The 20955-nt window shown below is 43.4% G+C and overlaps 1 protein-coding gene across 3 annotated transcripts in view; it reads right to left on the bottom strand.

The window, feature by feature from the left end:
- The window catches only part of FOCAD (focadhesin), a 301056-nt gene that overhangs the window by 266157 nt on the left and 13944 nt on the right, over positions 1-20955 (bottom strand). For all 3 annotated transcript variants that reach the window (XM_084773534.1, XM_084773535.1, XM_084773537.1), the window contains exon 2: positions 1290-1380. In XM_084773534.1, the coding sequence (XP_084629660.1) occupies positions 1290-1346 (57 nt within the window). In that variant the 5' untranslated portion in view covers positions 1347-1380. The remainder of the gene's footprint in view (positions 1-1289; positions 1381-20955) is intronic.

Genomic DNA, 20955 nt, shown 5'->3' with positions numbered 1-20955 from the left:
AAAAAGGCTGTGTGTCAATCACAGGGGTTAAGAAGGGGAACAGTTGATATGTGTGTGACTCATAAGGACAGGGCACACTCATAAGAACCTATGAACCAGCATAAAATGCAACAGAGACACAGAAAAAAGCTAGTGCACACAGTTAGAAAAAGGACTAAAAGAAAATCAACTTCATGTTACACATCTCCCCACGCCCGGCAAGAGTCAATTTCTCTACTCTGCTTTTCCATTCATCTTTTAAAATATAAAAGACTTTATGCAACTCTGACACCTCTACACTGACACATCACGCTGCCTTGCTACTTCACTGCTGAAACAGAGCTGAAACAGACAATCTATAATTAACAATACATACACATATACACATTCCGTTTCATGTAACTGTAACACACGGCAGCATTTCCTTTTACTTATGCTAATGAAGGTTACTCAGGCACAGAAAAATGGAAATTGTAAACGGAATCTTCCTCATCTTCTTCTTCAGGAGAAGGGCCTGTGCTGCCCGGAGCAGAGCATGACTTCAACCCAGCCAGGCAGAAGGGAATCTTGCATAAGGAGTTTTCTACTCCTCATGGAAGGGTTCCCCACTTCCCAGCTAAGTCAGGTCCCACAGCAGGCATCTCTGAAGGCAACTGCTCAAAGGATCCAAGACGCTGTGCAGGGTAAGTCTTCAGACCGGCTTCCCCAGGCTGGTTAGCTTTCCTCACAGGAAGCGATGGTAAGCATTTATAGTACCAGGATTTACCAGAATGCTTCTACCCAGCCAGCAGCTAACTAGAAAAACCGTCATCACTTTAACCATTCACAATTACTGAAAGGCTCTGTAAATTAAATTATCCCAGTTTCCCATCTCAGCAGGTAAACAGTACATTAATCCAGAATGTTTTAATTATTGAATATTGTTATTATTAAATTTAGTATTCTTAATAGCTAGAGAGAGGTAGAATATAACTTTTTAATATTAATCCTTCAAACTTTGTGGAGATGTATTTTTAAAATCTACATCTGTTCCTATTACTAAACATAGGCAAAAATAATCATATTCAGAAGCTATTAATCAAGATTATATTATTTCTAGGTGGAAACATGAAATAAACAGAAGCTAAAATTTAATAATTTTAAATATTAGTTTTTGTAACTCAAATGTACTTATACGCTTATATAAACATTGCTTACTAAGATAAGTCATAAGTAGAAGAAAATATTTCATATGAAAACACCAAAGTTCAATTTACAGTCCACCAAAAGTGTTCATTTATTACCATACAGCAAAAATAAATAAAAATTACCTGTGACTGGATAAGAGAATTTGGAAACTCAAACCTTTTCCTGATATCATCTGACATTTTTGCTTCTCTCACAGGTGTATATATTCAGCTTCTGTAATAAAACAGGTGATTTATTAACCCACTAATTGCTTTGGAGTGCAAACCAATTATTCCTCAAATCCCGTAAATGTAAATTTTAAAAACATCAATGAAAACAAAACATGAACCCCTGCAGACACATCTTAGCATAACCTTTGCTGTTAACCACGTGAGCACTCAAAAATATCATTGATACACAAACTAAAAATGCCCAACAACTTGATGTTTTCCCACAAGTTAATCCTCAAACAGATGAATTCACATAACAGAACCTTCAAAACAGCCACATACTTAACAACAAAAGCTCATCCTTTCATGAATCAAAACTTTCAAGAGAAGGCTAAAAGGAGGGCTCAGTGGTGGAGACCATGTGGCAGCTCACAACTGCCCGGCACCTGCATGCACATGGTACATACACACGCACACACACTCAGGCACACACACATACGTATAAAATATAAATATGCCTTTTTAAAAAAATCCTTGAAGGGAGAGTCAAACTGTGGCAGGATTGTTTAAGCTCACACCTCCCTATGAGAGCAGCTTTCATCTCAGCAAGACTCCAACTGCAGCTGAGCCTCTGGACTTCAGGCATGACCTCAGACCTACACATCAAAACTTGTCCCTTATGAGAACAAGGAAGGAATCCACACCAATGTTTAATGTTTACATCGAACCTCTCAATCCTACTGTTCTTAATAAGAGGAGAGAGACGAGGACACAGAACAGGAGGATTCCCTAAGAGGACCAATTTATCCAACTCCCATGCAGCTCTGCTCCCACCCAATTATATCCCTTGAAACCCATGGTCACTGCAGCAAAGGTCAAAACCGTCCACACCTAGATGCTCTGTTTTGGATACAGTTTGAATATATACCCGAGGATTCATGCTTTGAAATTTAACCTCTTCAGAGGGTGAAAACGCAGCTGAAACAAAGTGTTTGGAGGTGGGGCCTTTAGGGGGTGATTAGGGTTAATAAAGTCATAGGGTAGGGCCTTTTCCATGGAATCCTGGTGGCTTTATAAGGAGACAAGCCAAGCAATGGTGGTGCACTCCTTTAATCCCAGCACTCCAGAGACAGAAGCAGGTGGATCTCTGAGTTTGAGGCCAGCCTGGTTTACAGAGCAAGTGCCAGGCCACACAGAGAAACTGTCTCGAAACAAAAAAGAAAAAAAGAAAGAAAGAAAAAGAAAAGGAGACAAGGAGACATGTCACTTGTTTCTGACTCCTGAGGGGCTCCAGCACTCTGTCAGCAAGAAGCCTTTCAGTACAGACACCTGAATCCTTTAGTTTCAGATACTCCGTTACAGTGACACAGACTGATAGTTACTTCATGAAAAATAAACACACGTGCAAACACAAAGAAGCACTGTATTAAGGCGGCAGCATCTTTAACTACTTTCTTTACTTCGTCCAAAGTTAAATTCCATGGGAGTAATTTATGGCTCTTTGACTCCACACGTATGCTCAACTTTACTCCCCTGAATCTGTCACTTCATGGCGCTGACACAATTTGCTCTAAGAGTGCAAACTAGTCCCTCCTAAGTGTGTTCAGTGCCTTAAACAACTCACTACTTCTTCAGTTTCCCGACTGTGTCAACTGCAACCTTCTTGAAACTTCTTTTAATTCCACAACATATCATAATAGAATTCCTAAAGTGAATCCTTAGGAAAGTCAGGAGAGGGGGATGGGAGAATGAAACATTGGGGGCGGGGAGCTGTGAAGACATAAATCTCACATGTTTGGATTAATGTATTTGTTTAGCATGTATCTAAGTGCTATCATATTATATAGGCAATACTCCAGGTGCCTAGGCTACAAAGCAAACAGACAAAAATGTCTATAGCCATGGAATTTACCATCTAACCGGCCAAAAAAAACCCAAAAAACAAAAAACAAAAAAAAAACACCTTTTTTTTCTTATAGAAAACATAGTTCAGGGGGCTAGAGAGATGGCTCAGTGGTTAAGAGCACTGTCTGCTCTTCCAAAGGACCCGGGTTCAATTCCCAGCACCACATGGCAGCTTACAACTGTCTGTAACTCCAGTTCCAAAGGATCTGACACCCTTGCCCCACACCAATGCACATAAAATAAAATTAAATAAATTATTTTTAAAAAGAAAAAGAAAATGTAGTTCAGGCATGGTGGTGCACGCCTTTAATCCCAGAATTTGGAGGGCAGGGGGTGGTAGGCAGATCCCTGTGAGACCCACTCTGGTCTACATCAGGAGTGCCATGCCTAACAGAGCTACGTAATGACCCTAAGACCTCACTGGCCAGGCAGCATGGAGTATGCCCCTTAGCAGAAACACTGAGAGGCTTTGCATGAACAGGGTGGAAGGCGCTGGGGGTGCTGCTGTATGCCTATACTCACAACACTCACGAGGCAGACCAGGAGGATCTCTTCAAGGATCTTCAAGGCCAGCCTGATCTGTATAGTGAGTTCCAGGCCAGCCATTTGCAGGCCTGCTAGAGCTACACTGCGAAATCCTATCTCAAGGGAGAACTGACTCCAACAAGTTGTCCTCAGACCTACACATACACACATACACACACACACACACACACACACACACACTGATAACTTTTTTTAATTTTTAAATGAGACATGTTAATCTAAATTGGAAAATGCTTTAGCCAGATATGTAAACAATGATCTTTATTAAAACACTGAAGAGAACCAAAAGCAGGACGTCTATTTAGCATCGCCTAGCCCACCAGCTGCATCAATCATGCAGTCAAGGAAGCCGCTGATAGCCAGCAGTCTTTCCCAGACACACTGGAAACCCTGCTCTTTCCCCCAGTGCTTTCTGAAGACACCCAGCCTCTCAGCCTGCTGTGCTTGTCCCTTAGTATGAACTCACACCCAGCAGTGTCATTGAGTCCAATTCTTCCAACTTTTCAAACTTGCCCCTACAGAAGTAGCAATCAGCTGTCAAAACAAACCTACTGTTCCTCACACAGAGATGGTACCCACCCAGGCCGCCTTCCCCTTCTCCTCTCAGTTTCCCTCACTACCAGTCTCTAAGCCCACTCTGTTTCTAGGCCCATGTTCCCACTTCCTGTACACTAGGAAGCTTAGTGCTTCCCACTGGACTTCCGCCAGTACCTACTCAGTCTCAGGCCTCTCCAAGCTGGAGAGTGCTTTCTGCATCACTGTCTGGGCTTCCTGCGTCACCGCCTGGGCTTCCTGCGTCACCGCCTGGGCTTCCTGCGTCATGGCCTGGGCTTCCTGCGTCACCGCCTGGGCTTCCTGCGTCACCGTCTGGGCTTCCTGAATCACCGCTTGGGCTTCCTGCGTCATCGCCTGGGCTTCCTGCGTCACCGTCTGGGCTTCCTGCGTCACCGTCTGGGCTTCCTGCGTCACAGCCTGGGCTTCCTGAGTCACTGCCTGGGCTTCCTGCGTTACGGCCTGTGCTTCCTGCGTCACGGCCTGGACTTCCTGTGTCACGGCCTGGGCTTCCTGCGTCACTGCCTGGGCTTCCTGTGTCACCGTCTGTTGCCGCTCCTCAGGTTCTCCCACTACATCGTTCCCCGTGGAGAATTCATAGGGTTCTCCGCTGCCTCACAGATTAAGTGTAAATGCCTACTGCTAGCTTCCAAGCCCTCTATCACCAAACAGCCATTCAACTTCGTTTTCACAGCTGTAATCCCAACCCAGGTGAAAGAGTTTTCCAAGCAGCCCCAGGAGCTCGTAATCTGCCCGATCCTAAGGGGTTTGATTTGAACTTCTCACCCACATGGACTAGCCTTCGCTATATGCCACCACTATTTAAGACTAAATTCCTTCACTGCACATCTGTTAAGCCTTTCCCAACTGGCTACATATAACACTAAGCTCCTTTCTTCTGTAATTACTACCTTTGGTCTGACTTTCACCATCCCAGCCTCGTTTACATTGCTCCAGGAAACCTTTTTCTGTAAGTAATCTTTAATTACTCAAATATGCCATTGTCACACAAAAGCAACTGTAGACGATACATCAAAAATGACTGATCAGAGGCTGGAGAGATGGCATGACAACTAAGAGCAGGATCCTGCTTTTACAAAGGGCTTGAGTTCTGTTCCCAGTACCCACGTTGGGTGGCTCACCACTGCTTGTCACTTCAGCTCCACCAGAGCAGTACCCACACAACCCCATATACAGATATACACACATACACACCATTAAAAATATAATAAATCTTTTTTTAAATGGCCGTGGCTACATTATACAATCATCTTATTATAAAAGGCAGGTGCTAAGTAAGCCATAGTTTGCTAACTACTGATAGACATGATATATTTTAGTTAACTCACCAATTTTCTTGACACATTGCTTAAGTTAATATCTAAATGTGGCTCTCTGCCAAGTGAATTGTCTGCCTCTTCTATTCTTTACCAGATGAAAAGTCATTCTTTACCAAAGAAAGCAAAGGTTTTCATTTCCGTAAAGAAAATTTTCAAGAGCCAGGTGTGGCAGTGCACGCCTTTAATCCCAGGCACTCAGGAGGCAGAGGCAGGAGGATCACTGTGAGTTCGAGGCCAGCCTGGTCTACAAAGCGAATCCAGCACAGCCAGGACTACAAGTGAAACACTCTCTCAAAAAGCCAAAAAGAAAAGAAAATTTTCACATTTTGTTTTATATATGGACCGCAAAAAGAAGTAACATGCAATATTCTCAAGGACAGGCAAAGGAAATTTTAAGAAGTAATATAAAAACAGTGGGCAAAACCATAGCTCTACCATAGCACACAATTCAGCAAGAGTCACAGATCAGGAGGTCCAGGCATAACTTCCTAATGATATAGAATTACTCAGCAGAACACAGACTCCAGTGTCCAGAGAAACAGATGGCAGTTGATATGATAACTGACGTCCTCAAATATCAGCACAGACAGAACTAAATAAGGGACCATGAGGCAAGCACTCAGAGGTAGGAGCAGAGCACCGGAAAGCCCTCAGAGCCCCCGGGACCACGGGAGCTAGTAGCTGCGTCAGAGTCCAGCGCCCAGAAGAGTAACTGTCATGAGGAAGTGGGCCACAGAGAGCAGAACTCTGTTTTAGTTAAAATTAGGGGAATTTAGATGTTAAATAACTCAGCTTTGAGATTTTTCAGTATGATACTATATAGAAAATAAGTACAGTTTGTTTTGGTTTTGGTTTGGTTTGCTTTTGTGGTTTTTTTGTTTTTGTTTTGTTTTGTTGTTTTGGTTTTGGTTTTGGTTTTGGTTTTTCAAGACAGGGTTTCTCTGTGTTGCCTTGCCTGTCCTGGACTCACTTTGTGGACCACGCTGGCCTCGAACTCACAATGATCCACCTGCCTCTGCCTCCCAAGTGCTGGGATTAAAGGTATGCGCCACCAATGCCCAGCTAAGAATAAGTACATTTTTAAATTTATAGTGACTTTGCCTTTCCTAGGAAAATGGCCAGTAGGCATTCTGGAAAACACCATCCAAGTTGCACTATGGTTCTATTTCAAACTTGATCAGCTATGCTAGGGACCACAAACTGCAAGCATTTTTCATCTGCTGAAGACTTTGTACTTGAGGGTTAATCACAACCATTCGGCTTTGCAAGATATAAAAACATATTCTCCTAGAGAATTTCAAAAAAGAATACATGTCCTTGCTCCAGCATTGTATATAACATGCATCCTTTATTTTCAATCTTCACTTCCTTTAGGCATTTGATATATTAAGGAAAATAATTATATACCACTTCCTATCATGACATTCTTAGTAAAAGGAAGTAGGTCACTATATAATCCATAAATCACATACTATAAAGAGTATCTGATCTTAAAAGATTTATCTCCAATCTGTCAATTTTTTTTGACCATCTAAATCTAACTCAGAAAGAGAATTTTTAATGAGGTCTTTTAACTCTCCATGAATCAAAGGATTTGTTTAATATAAGCAATTATCATATTATTTGCTGAGGTATTCAGCCCCGTCCATGTATTTCCAAGAAAATAAATCAATCAGCTGCATTCTAGAATAAAAAAGAAGCACGTGGATGAAACACTGAGCTTTCAACCTTCCCTCTTGGTTTCTCCAGGAGTGGAAAATACACACCATATATCACATAAAAATACTTATGTCAAACTTCAAATAAAAGGCATAATCTGAAAAATAAATGCGAAAAGCTATCAATTATATTCAAAAAGAGCTACAGAAGCCCAGCAGCGAGAATAGTTGATTATACAGAGTACTGGAAGGATGGAGGGGCTGTGAGGTCACAGCATCATAAGCACAGACATTTGACCCAGAGTTCTTGACTACCAAATCTAGGCAGGAAGGATCAATCTAGGTAGAAACTGAGCTAAACAGAGTACCTTCTTAAAGCTGTTTTCCACAAGCGATGTTGCCATCTTGTTTTATAGACTCAAAATCTAGAACTTGTTTTCTCAATAAGCACAAGTTCAGCTAGGGACACCTCTACCTGAGGGTGTTAAACACATAAGCTATTCCTCCTCGCCTTTAGGGAGTATGTTCTAATATACTGATAGATGGGAGCTGGAGAGACGGCTCAGAGGTTAAGAGCACTGTCTGCTCTTTCAAAGGTCCTGAGTTCAATTCTAAGCAACCACTTGGTGGCTCACAGCCATCTATAATGAGATCTGATGCCCTCTTCTGGCCTGTTGGCCCACATGTAGGCCAAATATTGTGTAAGTAATAAATAAATAAATCGTAAAACAAAATATCCGGATAGATGCCTGATACTGAAGACAATACCAAATCCTACACACAAGCACTGTGATGCTGCACTATTCCATCTGATGGCTGAAAAGGGCACTGTGTGAATAAAGTAGAGCATACAGTATGGACCTACTGGAGGATTTATGTGCCAGGCAAGAAAGACTAGCCTGGCTGATTTCACCATGCTATGCAGAAAACAGGGTACAGTTTAAAACTAACATTTATTTCTGGCGGTTCCTACTTAGTATTTTCAGACCACAGTTGACCAAGAGCTGAAACCACAGGTTCCAAGAGGAAGCTGCTATATTTGGGCAATTATTTTCTCTTTTATTACTTTTGTTTTGCATGGAGAGCTTTAATAAAATGATTATTGTTCAGTATAAAATATTTTTAAACATGTTTATGTTCATACAAAAGAATTTTTATTTCTGGTTTAAGGCCAGCCTAGACTACAGAGCAAATTCTAGGACAGCCAAAGCTATACAGAGAAACCCTGTTTGGGGGATACACACACACACACACACACACACACACACACATATATATATATAGAGAGAGAGAGAGAGACAGAGAGACAGAGAGAGACAGAGACAGAGACAGAGACAGAGAGACAGAGAGACAGAGAGACAGAGAGACAGATAGCATGTACTTGGAAGGCCGCAGCAAAAGGACCCTCAGTTCAAGGTTAGCCTGGGCTTCCCAGTGAGATCCTGTCTCAAAGCCAACATAGTAATAGTACTAATAGGAGCTGGAGAGATGACTCAGAAGTTAAGAACACTGTTGCTCTTGCACAAGACTAGAGTTTGGTTCACAGCACCACACCAGGTAGCTCACAACCACCTGTACCTCCAGCTCCAGGGAGTCTGCTGCTCTCTGCTGGCCTATGCAAGCACCTGCACACACCTGCACAAATGCCCGTGCAGCTACACACACACACGAAAGTAAACAGTAAAAAGAAAAACTCTGTGTGTGTGTGTGTGTGTGTGTGTGTGTGTGTGTGTGTGTGTGTGTGTTTTAACTAGGAGTCATTCAATTATCAATGCTCTTCTACATGGATTAATTCCCACAATGACCTGTGGTAAAAATTCATATTACAGGAAAAAAAGAAAAGAAAAGTAAACACTCCGTAGAATTAGAGGCTGGAGAGATGGCTCAGTAGTGAAGAGTATATACTGCTCTTCCAGAAGACCCAGGTTAAAGTCCCAGAACTGACATCCTGCATCTTACAACGTCACAGAATTCCAGTCCAGAATTAGTCCACCCACTAATGATGTGTGTGTGTGTGTGTGTGTGTGTGTGTGTGTGTGTGTGTGTTTAAAGAGAGTTTCACTGTTTCCGAGTCTAGCCTGGAATTTCTTTTTTGTTTGTTTGTTTTGTTTTGCTTTGTTTTTTGAGACAAGGTTTCTCTGTGTAGCTCTGGCTGTCCTGGAACTCTCTTGGTAGACCAGGCTGACCTCAAGCTCACAGCAATCGCCTGCCTTTGCCTTCCAAGTGCTGGGACTAAAGGTGCACACCACCACGCCCAGCTTAGCCAGAGTAGCTGAAACTATGGGCCTGCACCACTGCACACAGACACATTTTCTTATTTTAACCAAGTTACAAATCCTAAAATCTTCATTCAAAGCTTAAAATATTCTTTAGAAATAGGAATATAGCTGGGCAGAGTGATGCACACTTTTAATCTTGCCACTCAGGAGACAGAGACACGCAGATCTCTGGGAGTTCAAGGCCAGCCTGATCTACATACATAATGTGTTCTAGGGCAGCCAGAGCTACACCATGAGACCCTGTATCAAGGTGGGGGGGGGGGCATACAGACATACAGCACATGCCTGTAACCCCTTAGTTACATTTAGTAAGCACCTAGGAGGTTGAGATGGGAGGATAAGGAGCTCAAGGTCATCTGGGCTATAAGAAACCCAGCCTCAAAAACAAACAAACCAACAACAACAACAACAAAAAGACAAACATGATGATCACACCCAACTAACCCCAGCACTCAGGAGGCAGAGGTAGATGGGTGTCTCTGAGTTCAAGGTCAGCCTGGTCTACGCAGTGAGTTCCAGGCTAGGAAAAGCAACACATTGAGACAGAGTCTCAGAGAAGGGAGATGAATGGATGAGAAGAAATGAATGAGAAAGAATAATGCTGACACCTAAATCACTTCAAGCATCAAAATCTATCATTAAGCGAGTCATAAAATGTGAGCAGCAAATACCAAGAGAAAAAGTGGTGATGGAGTTTCTGCTCACCATTTCCTCCTGTGCACATGCACAACAAATAATATCAAAACTGGGTCAGCTCAACGTGAACAAATACATTTAACTGACTTTAAGACCACAACCAGCATAATTCTTCAGTCTCTTGGTTATGTCTCACACGAAAATAAGACCTTACTCTTGGAAAGAATCCTGTGAAGCAATTGCAAGCTTAATGGCAATACTTTTCTTGATTGCTACCAAGCGACCAATTAACCTCATTTGTTATTTTTCATAAAATTAAATTGCTAAATTCAAGCAGAATAGAAAAGTTATAGCTTAGTGGTTTTAACTGGCAATGCTAGTGTGACTAAAAGCAGAAGACCAAATCAAAACCAGAATTTCATAACAAATTTCTCTGTTGTTAGCATGATCAATGTAGTCCAAATGGGGCCTAGAGAATACCCCTTTCAATGTGGCACCAGGTGACAACAGTCACAAAGGGAAGTAACCACAGACAGAACTATCCTGAAAAGATGGCACAGGCTAAGAGCACCTGTTCACCCCAGCACCTACATCAGATGGCTCATAACCATCTGTAACTCCAGCTCAAGGCTGTGCAGTCGGCTTCCACAGCACTTTAAAATAAACCCAACTCCTTACACAACCCAGAGGCCGAATGTGATCCAGTCTCCACAGAACACTTCCGCCCCACTGATGCACGGCTCGCTCCCTCTAACCCTCAAACACTTGCCGAGTCTGGGGGCTGGACCTCTTATGCCCAAGCATTCTTGCCCTTGTTGCCCAAACAGCTGGTTCATCTTCTCCTTTCCATATCCATGAGCCTTCCCTAACCTCAGGAAAGTCCCCACTGTGGTTTTGGTCATGTGAGCTGAAAGTTAACTGTGGTTCGAGTGGAAATCATGAGCTTTTTAATTTTGAGGGTTTTGTTTTGTTTTGACAAGGTTGCACTGTGCAGCCGTGACCAGCCTGGAACAGGCTAGCCCTCAACTATGATTTTCAGAGCTTTTTACCATAATCCTAAGTCAATGTCACTTACATGTTTCTACTTCTCTGCCCTACAACACCTTACTCCCCAGCTCAGGAAAATGCAAACCCTTAAAAGAAGGAAAACCGGTTTTTAACTGTCATAGTCCCAATGTCACCTAGTGAATCTCTATGGCTAGGAATGGGTTAACACAGATTCTGGCCATCACAGAACCTAGAAAGCAAGGTGGACTTAACAGCTCCAAAAACCCTTCAAGTAAGATGCCAGGAGACGGTCACATGAGTTTTCAGGGCCTGCCTGCAGTCATGCGGTGCTATTTCCAAGCAGCAGAACTTACTGAAAATTGTACCAGGCGGCAGGCAAGCACTGCAGAAGCCCTGCAAGCATTCTCTCACAAGGAGGGAGCGCCCACCATAAGGGCACGAGTATCCTCATTTCCATGTGAAAAGGCAAGCAGAGCAGAGAAGCCAAAATCGCTGTGTAAGAAGCAGAACACAGGCTACTGTTCTGGCTAATTCTCGTTGCTCTGGTTAACAGCATCACCAAAAGCACTCGGGGGAGAAATGGGTTTATTTGGCTTATAGGTTACAGTCTATCCCGGAGGAAAGCCAAGACAGGCACTGAACCGTAGACCAAGGAAGGATGCTGCCTGTTGGCCTGCTCCCCCAGGCTGGCTCAGCTGGCTTCCTTATATACCAGGCTCAGCAGTGCAAGGATGGTACCACCCACACTGGGCTGAGGCCTCTGACATCAATTACCAACAGAGAAATTGTCCCATAGACTTGTCCTCGGGACAATCTAATGGAGGCAACTCCTTAATCGAGGTTCTTTCTTCAGAAATGTCATGTTGAAAACCAAGATTAGCCATCATATACTCCAAGTCTCTGTCCACATCTCACATTTTTTTACTTTATTATAATGTTTTCAGTTGCATCCCAGTTGTTATCCCCTCACTTGTATCTTCCAGTTCCCACCTGTTTTCCCTTTTCTGCCCTAGTCCCTCCCCTAGACCTCTGACAGAAGTGGACCTCCTCCCCACTGTATGACCACAGCCGATCAGGTCTCATCCAGATAGTCGGCTTCCCCTTCCTCTGTGTGCCCTCCAGGCCTCCTCACCAAGGGGAAGCAATCAAATTGGGCACCTCAGAGTTCATGTCCCCACAACCATGGACAATGAGCTGCCCACTGTCCACTGGCTATATGTGAACAGGGGTCTAAGTTTACAGCATGCATCATCCTTGGTTGGTGCAACAGTTTGTGTAGCGCCCCCCCCCCTACTCAGGATCTGCTGGCCTTGGTGGTCTCCTTTGTGGGGCTCCCAGAGGGTTCATCCACTCCCCCACTCTTCCATACCACTCTCAGCGCTCCACCCAGCGCCCAGCATCTGTCGCGATCCCCCGCTGGGTGGAGTCTCTCTGAAGACGTCTATGTTGAGCTAATATCCATTCATAAGTGAGTATATACCACGCATGTCTTTCTGGGTCTGGGTTACCTCACTCAGGATGATATACTCTAGTTACATCTATTTGCCTACAAATTTCAAAATCTCCTTATTTTTAACAATTAGGTAGTATTCCATTGTATAAATGTACCACAGTTTCTTTATCCATTATTCAGTTAAGGGACATCTAAGCTGTTTCCAGATTCTGGCTATTCTGAATAAAGGTGCTATGAACATAGCTGAGCGAATGTCCTTGTTGTCTGGTGGCACATCTTGCGGGTATATGCCCAGGAGTGTCCAAGCCAATAGCCAACATCAAATTAAACAGAGAGAAACTCAAAGCAATTCCACTAAAACCAAGGAGTAGACAAGGCTGCCCACTCTCTACATATCTTTTCAATATATTACTTGAAGTTCTAGCTAGAGCAAAAAGACAACAAAAAGATATCAAGGGGATCCATACAGGAAAGGAGAAAGTCAATGTATCACTATTTGCAGATGATGTGATAGTGTACATAGGTGACCCCCAAAATTCCACCAGAGAACTCCTACAGCTGATAAACACCTTCAGCAAAGTGGCTGGATACAAGATTAATTTTTTTTTTAAATCAGTACCTTTCCTGTGTATAAATGACAAACAGGTTGAGAAAAAAATTAGGGAAACTACACCCTTCACAACAACCACAAATAATATAAAGTATCTCGGTGTAACTCTAACCAAGCAAGTGAAAGACCTGTATTTAAAAAAAAAAAAGTCTCTGAAGAAAGAAATTGAAGATATCAGAAGATGGAAAGGTCTCCCATGCTTGCGGAACAGGAGGATCAACAGAGTAAAAATGGGCCTCTTACCAAAAGCAATCTATAGACTCAATGCAATCCCTATCAAAATACCTACACAATCTCTTAAAGACCATGAAAGATCAGTTCACAACTTCATATGGAAAAACAAAAAGCCCAGAATAGCTAAAGCAATCCTGTACAATAAAAGTTCTTCTGGAGAAAATCTCCATCCCATATCTCAAGCTGTACTATAGAGCAACAGTAATAAAAACGGCATGGTGCTGGCACAGAAATAGGTTGATCAATGTAATCAAATCAAAGGCCCAGAAATAAACCCACACACCTATGGCTATGTCTCACATCTGATCACTTGAATTAGTTACTTTTCTATTGTTTTGATAAAAGGCAGGACAAAGACAGCCTACAGAAGAAAGTGTTTGATTGAGCTTACAGTTCCAGAGGGTTAGAGGCCACGATGGCAAAATGAAGAGAGGAACAGCTGAGCGCTCACAGCCTGAACTACAAGCAGAAGGCGGAGACCAAAAAATAATGACACAAATATTTTGAAACATCAAAGCCCTCCCCCAGTAGCACACCTCCTCCAATAAAGCCACACGGCTCCTAATCCTCCTCAAACAATTCTACCACCCAGAGAGCCAGCTTTCCAAGATATGTGCCTCTGGGGGCCACCCTCACTCAAAGCACCACAGCACTCCTCTGTCAAGTATAGTTGACTCTTCGGCTTCTGCAAAATTAAGATAATGCATTGAAGCGTCTCACTCAAAGCCAAACACACAACAAATCCCTTTTAAATGTTGGCTAGCGCTTTTCTTGCGCTGATTCTATTTGTTGTGTTTCAGGGAATAACGGAAACCCTGAAGAGAATGCCTATGTTTGTATATAGGGTGTTAAATCAACTACCAGAGCTGCGTGTGCAAACAGCTCTGTCTTTGAATCTAGTGAAATCCTAAAAACACTGAAACAAGACTAAAGTACAAAAGCTACAGATTAAAGGAGCCCAGAGCACAGAAGACAAAAGCTATGACTCCACACCTCACTATGGCAGCAACGCCAAACACTTCATCTCCCACATGTGTATATTTAATTTTTAGACTTCAGTTCACCTACACGAGTATCTAACAAAAGACAGAGACTGGGCAGTGTCGTCACAATTAGCCAATCAAAAGTCACCAGTAGTAACATTGTGTGTGTGTGTGTGTGTGTGTGTGTGTGTTGTTGTTGTTGTTGTTGTTGTTGTTGTTGTTGTTGTTGGGCTGGGCTCGTCGGCTGGGTTGTTTTTCTTCAGACAAGGTCTCACTAAGAGCCCCTGGCTGCACGGGGACTCAGTATGTCACATGAGATTGGCCTACAACTCAGGGACGCACCTGTCTCTGTCTTGCCTGTACTGAGATTGAAGGAGTCCACCACCATACCCAGCCCGTTCTCTTTAATAGGAGCATTACCATTGAAATAGGTGAGAGCCGCTGTTCACCAATGTGCGTGCTCAGACACTACCACACTGCGATAGCTTGCCTTCCGCTAGTGAATGCTGGGTGGCAGGTAGCCACACCATGTGACAGTTCAAGGCACAGCTCCATTAAACAGGGAAATGCATGCACAAATGAGTTTGAGTACATACACTCAGGGTTAGGAATAACAGTGGAATGTTCGGAAAGAAACAGTATCCAAAGGCACAGTGATGTTAGCGTTAGCTATTACACGCTCTTCCTCAGCTCCTACAGCTACCTCAGGGAGTAAACTACAACCTGACAATATAGCCCAAGCAAAGAAAATATGTGTATATGGTGTGAAGGGGACAACCCGCGGAGGCAGACTCAGTCTCTAATGTCCCTTCCAGCTCCTCAGGGCATGAGGAACTTTTCACTGTGATGGGGTCACTTCCATCTGGGTGGCAGCTGCATGTGCGCAGTCCCTGGATGCCAGGGAGGAAGTGGATCACGCAAGACCACTTCCTCTCTCCCCAAACCTACCAAATAATTATTCTGCACTTCTGGGTCTCTGGAGTTTCTGTGTCTTATTCTCCACTGCAGAACTGTTCATATGAGCAGCTAATACCTGTCTGCTGAATGACCATGTTTAATACAGGATCTGAGCCAGGCGGTGGCGGCGCACACCTTTAATCCCAGCACTCAGGAGGCAGAGGCAAGTGGATCTCTGTGAGTTCGAGGCCAGCCTGGTCTACAAGGTGAGTTCAGGACAGCCAAGTTTACACAAAGAAACCCTGTCTCAAAAAAACAAAACAAAACAAAAAAACAGTATCTGATATAAAATAAGGTAAAAAATGTTAGAACCAGGAACAGCTGACCAAAGCACAAATACAAGAAGTTACGCCTTTAATAGTTATTTCTTTTATTTGTGTGTGTGTGTGTGTGTGTGTGTGTGTGTGTGTGTGTGTGTGTGTGTGTGTTTGTAAACAGGAGGGGGTGGCAATCAGGTGTCCTCCTCCATCACTCTCCTTAAACAGAGGGCTTAGCTGGTGTAGAAGCCCAGAAACCGCAGGTGCCTGGCTCAGCGCTGGGATTATAGACGTTTGTGTGGAATCCTCGTGACTAGGGCACAGGCACTCTTAGACAGGGAGCCCCAGCTCCACTTCTGAGAATTTTTCATCTTCTTCTCACTAATTAAGGCTCAAAATCAAATTGATAAGAAACAGAATAAGGGCTGGAGAGATGGCTCAGTGGTTAAGAGCACTGCCTGCTCTTCCAGAGGTCCTGAGTTCAATTCCCAGCAACCACATGGTGGCTCAAAACCATCTATAATGTGATCTGATGCCCTCTCAGGCAGACAAAGCACTCATAATCAATCAATCAATAAATAAATAAATAAATAAGTATTTTTTAAAAAGAAACAGAATAAAACAATAATTTTTCAAATACTTTATTTCCACACCACGTGGTATGCTGAATTCAGCTGCCAACATGCTTAGGTTGGTAAATAATTAGTTCGTTCACGAAGCTTTTCTCTTAATTAAGCAAATAACTTTTGTATAGGTTATACAAAGGTGAACTTGAGTCAAATCCAAAGCTCAAGTCAACCCAATTGTGCGACTGTATTACATACATTGTTTTTCACGTGGGTGCACTCTTTAGATATTCAAGACGCATGCACAAGCTTGCAAGCTTCCTTCTCGGCTCACAGCTGAACCTGACGGAGCCGGAAAGTGAGTCTGCTGTGGAACGCATCGTAAGTCCTCCATGAATGCTGCAGCTGCCAGCGATCGTTTATCACAGCCAAGCTCTCATCTGCGCTACACGGAGCAGAGCTCACTGTACTTCCCCACTGGGGTAAAAGGCATTTTAAACATATAATTACCCAAAGCAGTAACACTTACTAATCTTTTCTAAAAACAGATCTGTTAGTAGGATCTTGATAACCTGATACTGACTAACCTTCCAGGCCATTCTGGGCAGGAAGTCCTGAGTAAGTAGTTCTGCATTAAGAGAGGTAAGAAGCAGCATCAAGAATTAGAAAAGAAGAGTGGAAGGAAACGCTCACATCCAACTTGTAAAGGATAGACTGTTGATGCCTTTAAGTGAGCTTAAGGTAGGTTCGCTCATGTTTTAGGGTTTGCCTGGTGTTTTGTTTGCCTGTCTGGCTGGCACTGGGGTCAACCTGGAGTCACCAGTATACGAAGCTACACACTCCTGAGAATGGTCCTGTGTAGCTTCCAGAGGGATGCACCGGGTGGTGTGCGGGATGAAAAGGACACCACCACCCCACCACACCACACCACACCACACCACACCACACCACACCACACAGCTGATCTAACCTGGCTACGAATGGAGCAACATATATCAGGCAGATTGTTCTCACATCCTCAGATTCTTCTGATTTGGGAGGAAGTGGGGATGCTATTGTTTGTTTCTTAGGCAGAGTCTCATCATATGACCCTAACTGACTGGGAAGTAACTATGTAGACAGGCTGGCCTGCCTCCGCCTCTGCCTCCTAAATGCTGGGGTTAAAGGTGTTTGCCACTATGCCCAGTTCTCAGAGTCTCCCTAAACAGAAGTTGTAAAATAATACTTACAAAAATTTAATTTCATAAATGTTTAAGCCAAAACACACTATTTTAACACATGTAATCTTAATAGAATTTTTTTTTCCAGTTTTTCAAGACAGGGTTTCTCTGTGAAGCCTTGGCTGTCCTGGACTCACTTTGTAGACCAGGCTGGCCTCAAACTCACAGAGATCCACCTGCCTCTGCTTCCCAAGTGCTGGGATTAAAGGCGTGTGCCACCACGCCCGGCTGTAATGGAACTTTTTAACCTGCTAGAAGTAAAAGACTCATGTGTCACTCCCCCCACCCTGTCACTTAGCCTCTCTGGGGCTGTGATTGTAGCTTGGCTATCACTACCTAGCAGCTAACTAATATCCACTTATACTGGAGTGCATACCACGTTTGTGTTTCAGGGTCTGGGTTGCCTCACTCAGGATGATTTTTTTCTAGTTCCATCCATTTACCTTTAAACTTCATGATATCAGTTTTTGTTTTTGTTTTAAACCACTGAGTAATACTCCATTGTGTAAATGTACCACCTTTTTTAACTCATTATTCAGTTGAGGGATGTCTAGGTTGCTCCCAGTTTCTGGCTAATACGAATAACAGAGTTTTCGAGTAGACTGGGGCAGATGGGGATGAGAACAGGAGGGATCGGGAGGAGGAGGGGAGGGAGAGAGTAAGAGAGAGGACCAGAACCGGAACGCATTGGAGGGGCAGTGCAGAAACCCAGTGCAGTGGAAACTTACGGGATCTATGCGGGAGACCCTAGTGAGGACTCCTAGTAATGGAGGATACTAGGCCTAAAGCAGCCATCTTCTGCAGCCAGGCAAGGTTTCCACTGGAGAGACTACGACACTAATCCAGCCACAAAATCCAGGACATAGAACCTGTCCTGCCTGCAAGACGTGCTGGGGCAATGGTGGCTCAGAGCCTGTGGGAGTGACCAGCTAATAACTGGTCTAACCTGAGAGCCATGCCACAAGAGGGAGCCCATTCCGGACACTGCCTGGATGGCCAGGAACCAGAATCTGGATAGCCCACAGACCTAGGGCAGAGCCAAACACAGCTGGGGGGAAAAAAACCAATGAGATGACTTCTGATGATAGTCTGCCAGACTCATAGACACCATCACCAGAGAAGCTCCCTGCAGCAGCTCTTGGGAGCAGATGTACAGACCCACAGCCAAACATTTCGTTAGGGGAGGTCAGGGAAGCCTGACAGGGGTGAGGATTGTGGATTATAACAGTCAGAGGGGCCAAGGACACCAGGAGAACATGGCCCATGGAATCAACTAAGCAAGGCTCATGAGGCGTCAGAGACTGAAGCTGCAACCACAGAAACTGCATGGGTCTGCATGTGTGTTGTGCTTTTTTAGCTTGAGGTTTTTGTGGGACTCCTAAAAGTGGTAATGGAGGTGTCTCTGACTTTTTTTTTTTTTTTTTTTTTTTTTTTTTTTGGTTTTTCCAGACAGGGTTTTTCTGTGTAGCCTTGGCTGTCCTGGAACTCACTCTGTAGACCAGGCTGGCCTCAAACTCACCGAGATCCACCTGCCTCTGCCTCCCGAGTGCTGGGATTAAAGGTGTATTGAGAAGATGCAGGAATAGAAGCTTCTCATACACGACTTCCATTAAAGCCCGGGTAAAAGGTAAGGAGGGGCAGAAGATCTCCATGACCCACATGGGAGAAAAAGAGAGCCAATTCCTGGCAGCTGTCCTCAGACCTCCACATGCAGAGTACCACAAGCATACTTTCCCCAAAACCCCACCAGCCCCAGGAAATAAATAAGTGTAAATTTATTTGGGGAGGGGGTATTTTGTTTTTTGAGAAGGGTCTGTGTAGCCTTTTGCAGTTTATTTTCGTGTTTTGTTTTGGGGTGGTTTTTTTTTCTTCCTGTTTTTGTTTGGTTTGGTTTGGTTTTGGTTTTGGTTTTTTTGAGACAGGGTTTCTCTGTGTTTACCTTGGCTGTCCTGGACTAACTTTGTAGACCATGCTAGCCTCGAACTCACAGCAATCCATCTGCCTCTTCTTCCCAAGTGCTGAGATTAAAGGCATGTGCCACCACGTAAGGTTGTTTTTATTTTTTGAGACAGGGTCTATGTACCCTTGACTGCCTAGAACTCAGAGATCCAACTGCCTCTGTTTCCCAAGTGCTGGACATAAAGACATGTGCTACCAAAACTGACTTAATAATTTAATTTTTTAAAAGAAAGGAAGGCTTGCAATGCTGGGGCGATGACTCAGTGAGTAAAACACTTGCCCTGCAAACCTGATAACTTAAAATTGACTCCCCAAAACCAGAGAAAAAGCTGGACGCAAAGGTCTAGAGAGATAGCTCAACACTTCAGAGTTGAGTTGCCCCATGTCAGGCAGCTCACAACTACCTATAACTCCAGCTCCAGGGGATCTGACGCCCTCTCCTGGACACCTCTGGCACCTGCACACAGGTGTACATACCCAAAAACAGACACATTCATATACACATACTGTTTTAACACAAATAAATATTTTTTAAAAGAAATAAAAAGAGAGTGAGAGGAAGGGAGGGGAGGGGAAGGTAAAGGAAAAGAAAAGAATTGAAAAGAAAGCAGAGAGTTAGTGGTGCACGCCTTTTATCCCAGAGTCAGGATGTAGAGGCAGGGGGATCTCTGTGAGTTCAAGGCCAGCCTGGTCTACAGAGTGAGTTCCAGGACAGCCAAGGCTACACAAAGAAACCCTGTCTAGAAAAAACAAGAGACAGACAGACCGACACAGACACAGACAGACACAGACACAGACACAGAGAAATTGAAAAGAAAAAGAAAAAGCTAGAGAAAAAGTTCAAGCATCTAATCCCAGAGCATCACTACCCAAAAAATGAGAACAGGAGACAGGGCTACTCAACTCACAGAACAGCTAGCTTGGCATCCACAGCAGCCAACAGCAAGAGATTCTCTCAAACAAGGTAGACTATTACTGACACCCAAGGTTGTCCTCTGACACACACACAAATCATACATACATGCAAAAAACTAAAAAACTGAGGAAAAAAAGACAAATACACAACATACACAAACAAGATATTTCTGGGTAAGAGGATAATGGAGGATTGCTTTGATTAAATATGTCATTACATTTCCAGTGTTAATTTTTTCTTATAATAGGCATATATTAGTTTCTTTAATTAAAATGGAGTTATTAATTACATTTGAATAAAAGAATAAGATAAATTATTTTACTTTCAATAAAAATCAGTGAGCTTATTTACTCACTGGAAGTCATGGTCTTTATCATCTAAGAGACAGTTTAATCATAGCACCAAGGCTAAAGAAAAAAAAGTCTCATTTGATCCAATTACAGCACTTATTAAGTACTATTTAATGAGAATGTCGCACCTTTGAGTTATTAGAAGCTATAACAGTCCTGCAGGATTCCTAGCAAGTAACCTAATGGAATTACATTTGGTTGTAAGCTGCT

This window comes from Acomys minous, assembly GCF_964271855.1.
Source record: "Acomys minous genome assembly, chromosome: 1".
Taxonomy (NCBI): domain Eukaryota; kingdom Metazoa; phylum Chordata; class Mammalia; order Rodentia; family Muridae; genus Acomys; species Acomys minous.
Note: the sequence above shows the minus strand (reverse complement) of the source record. Positions and strands in the feature narration are given on the sequence as shown.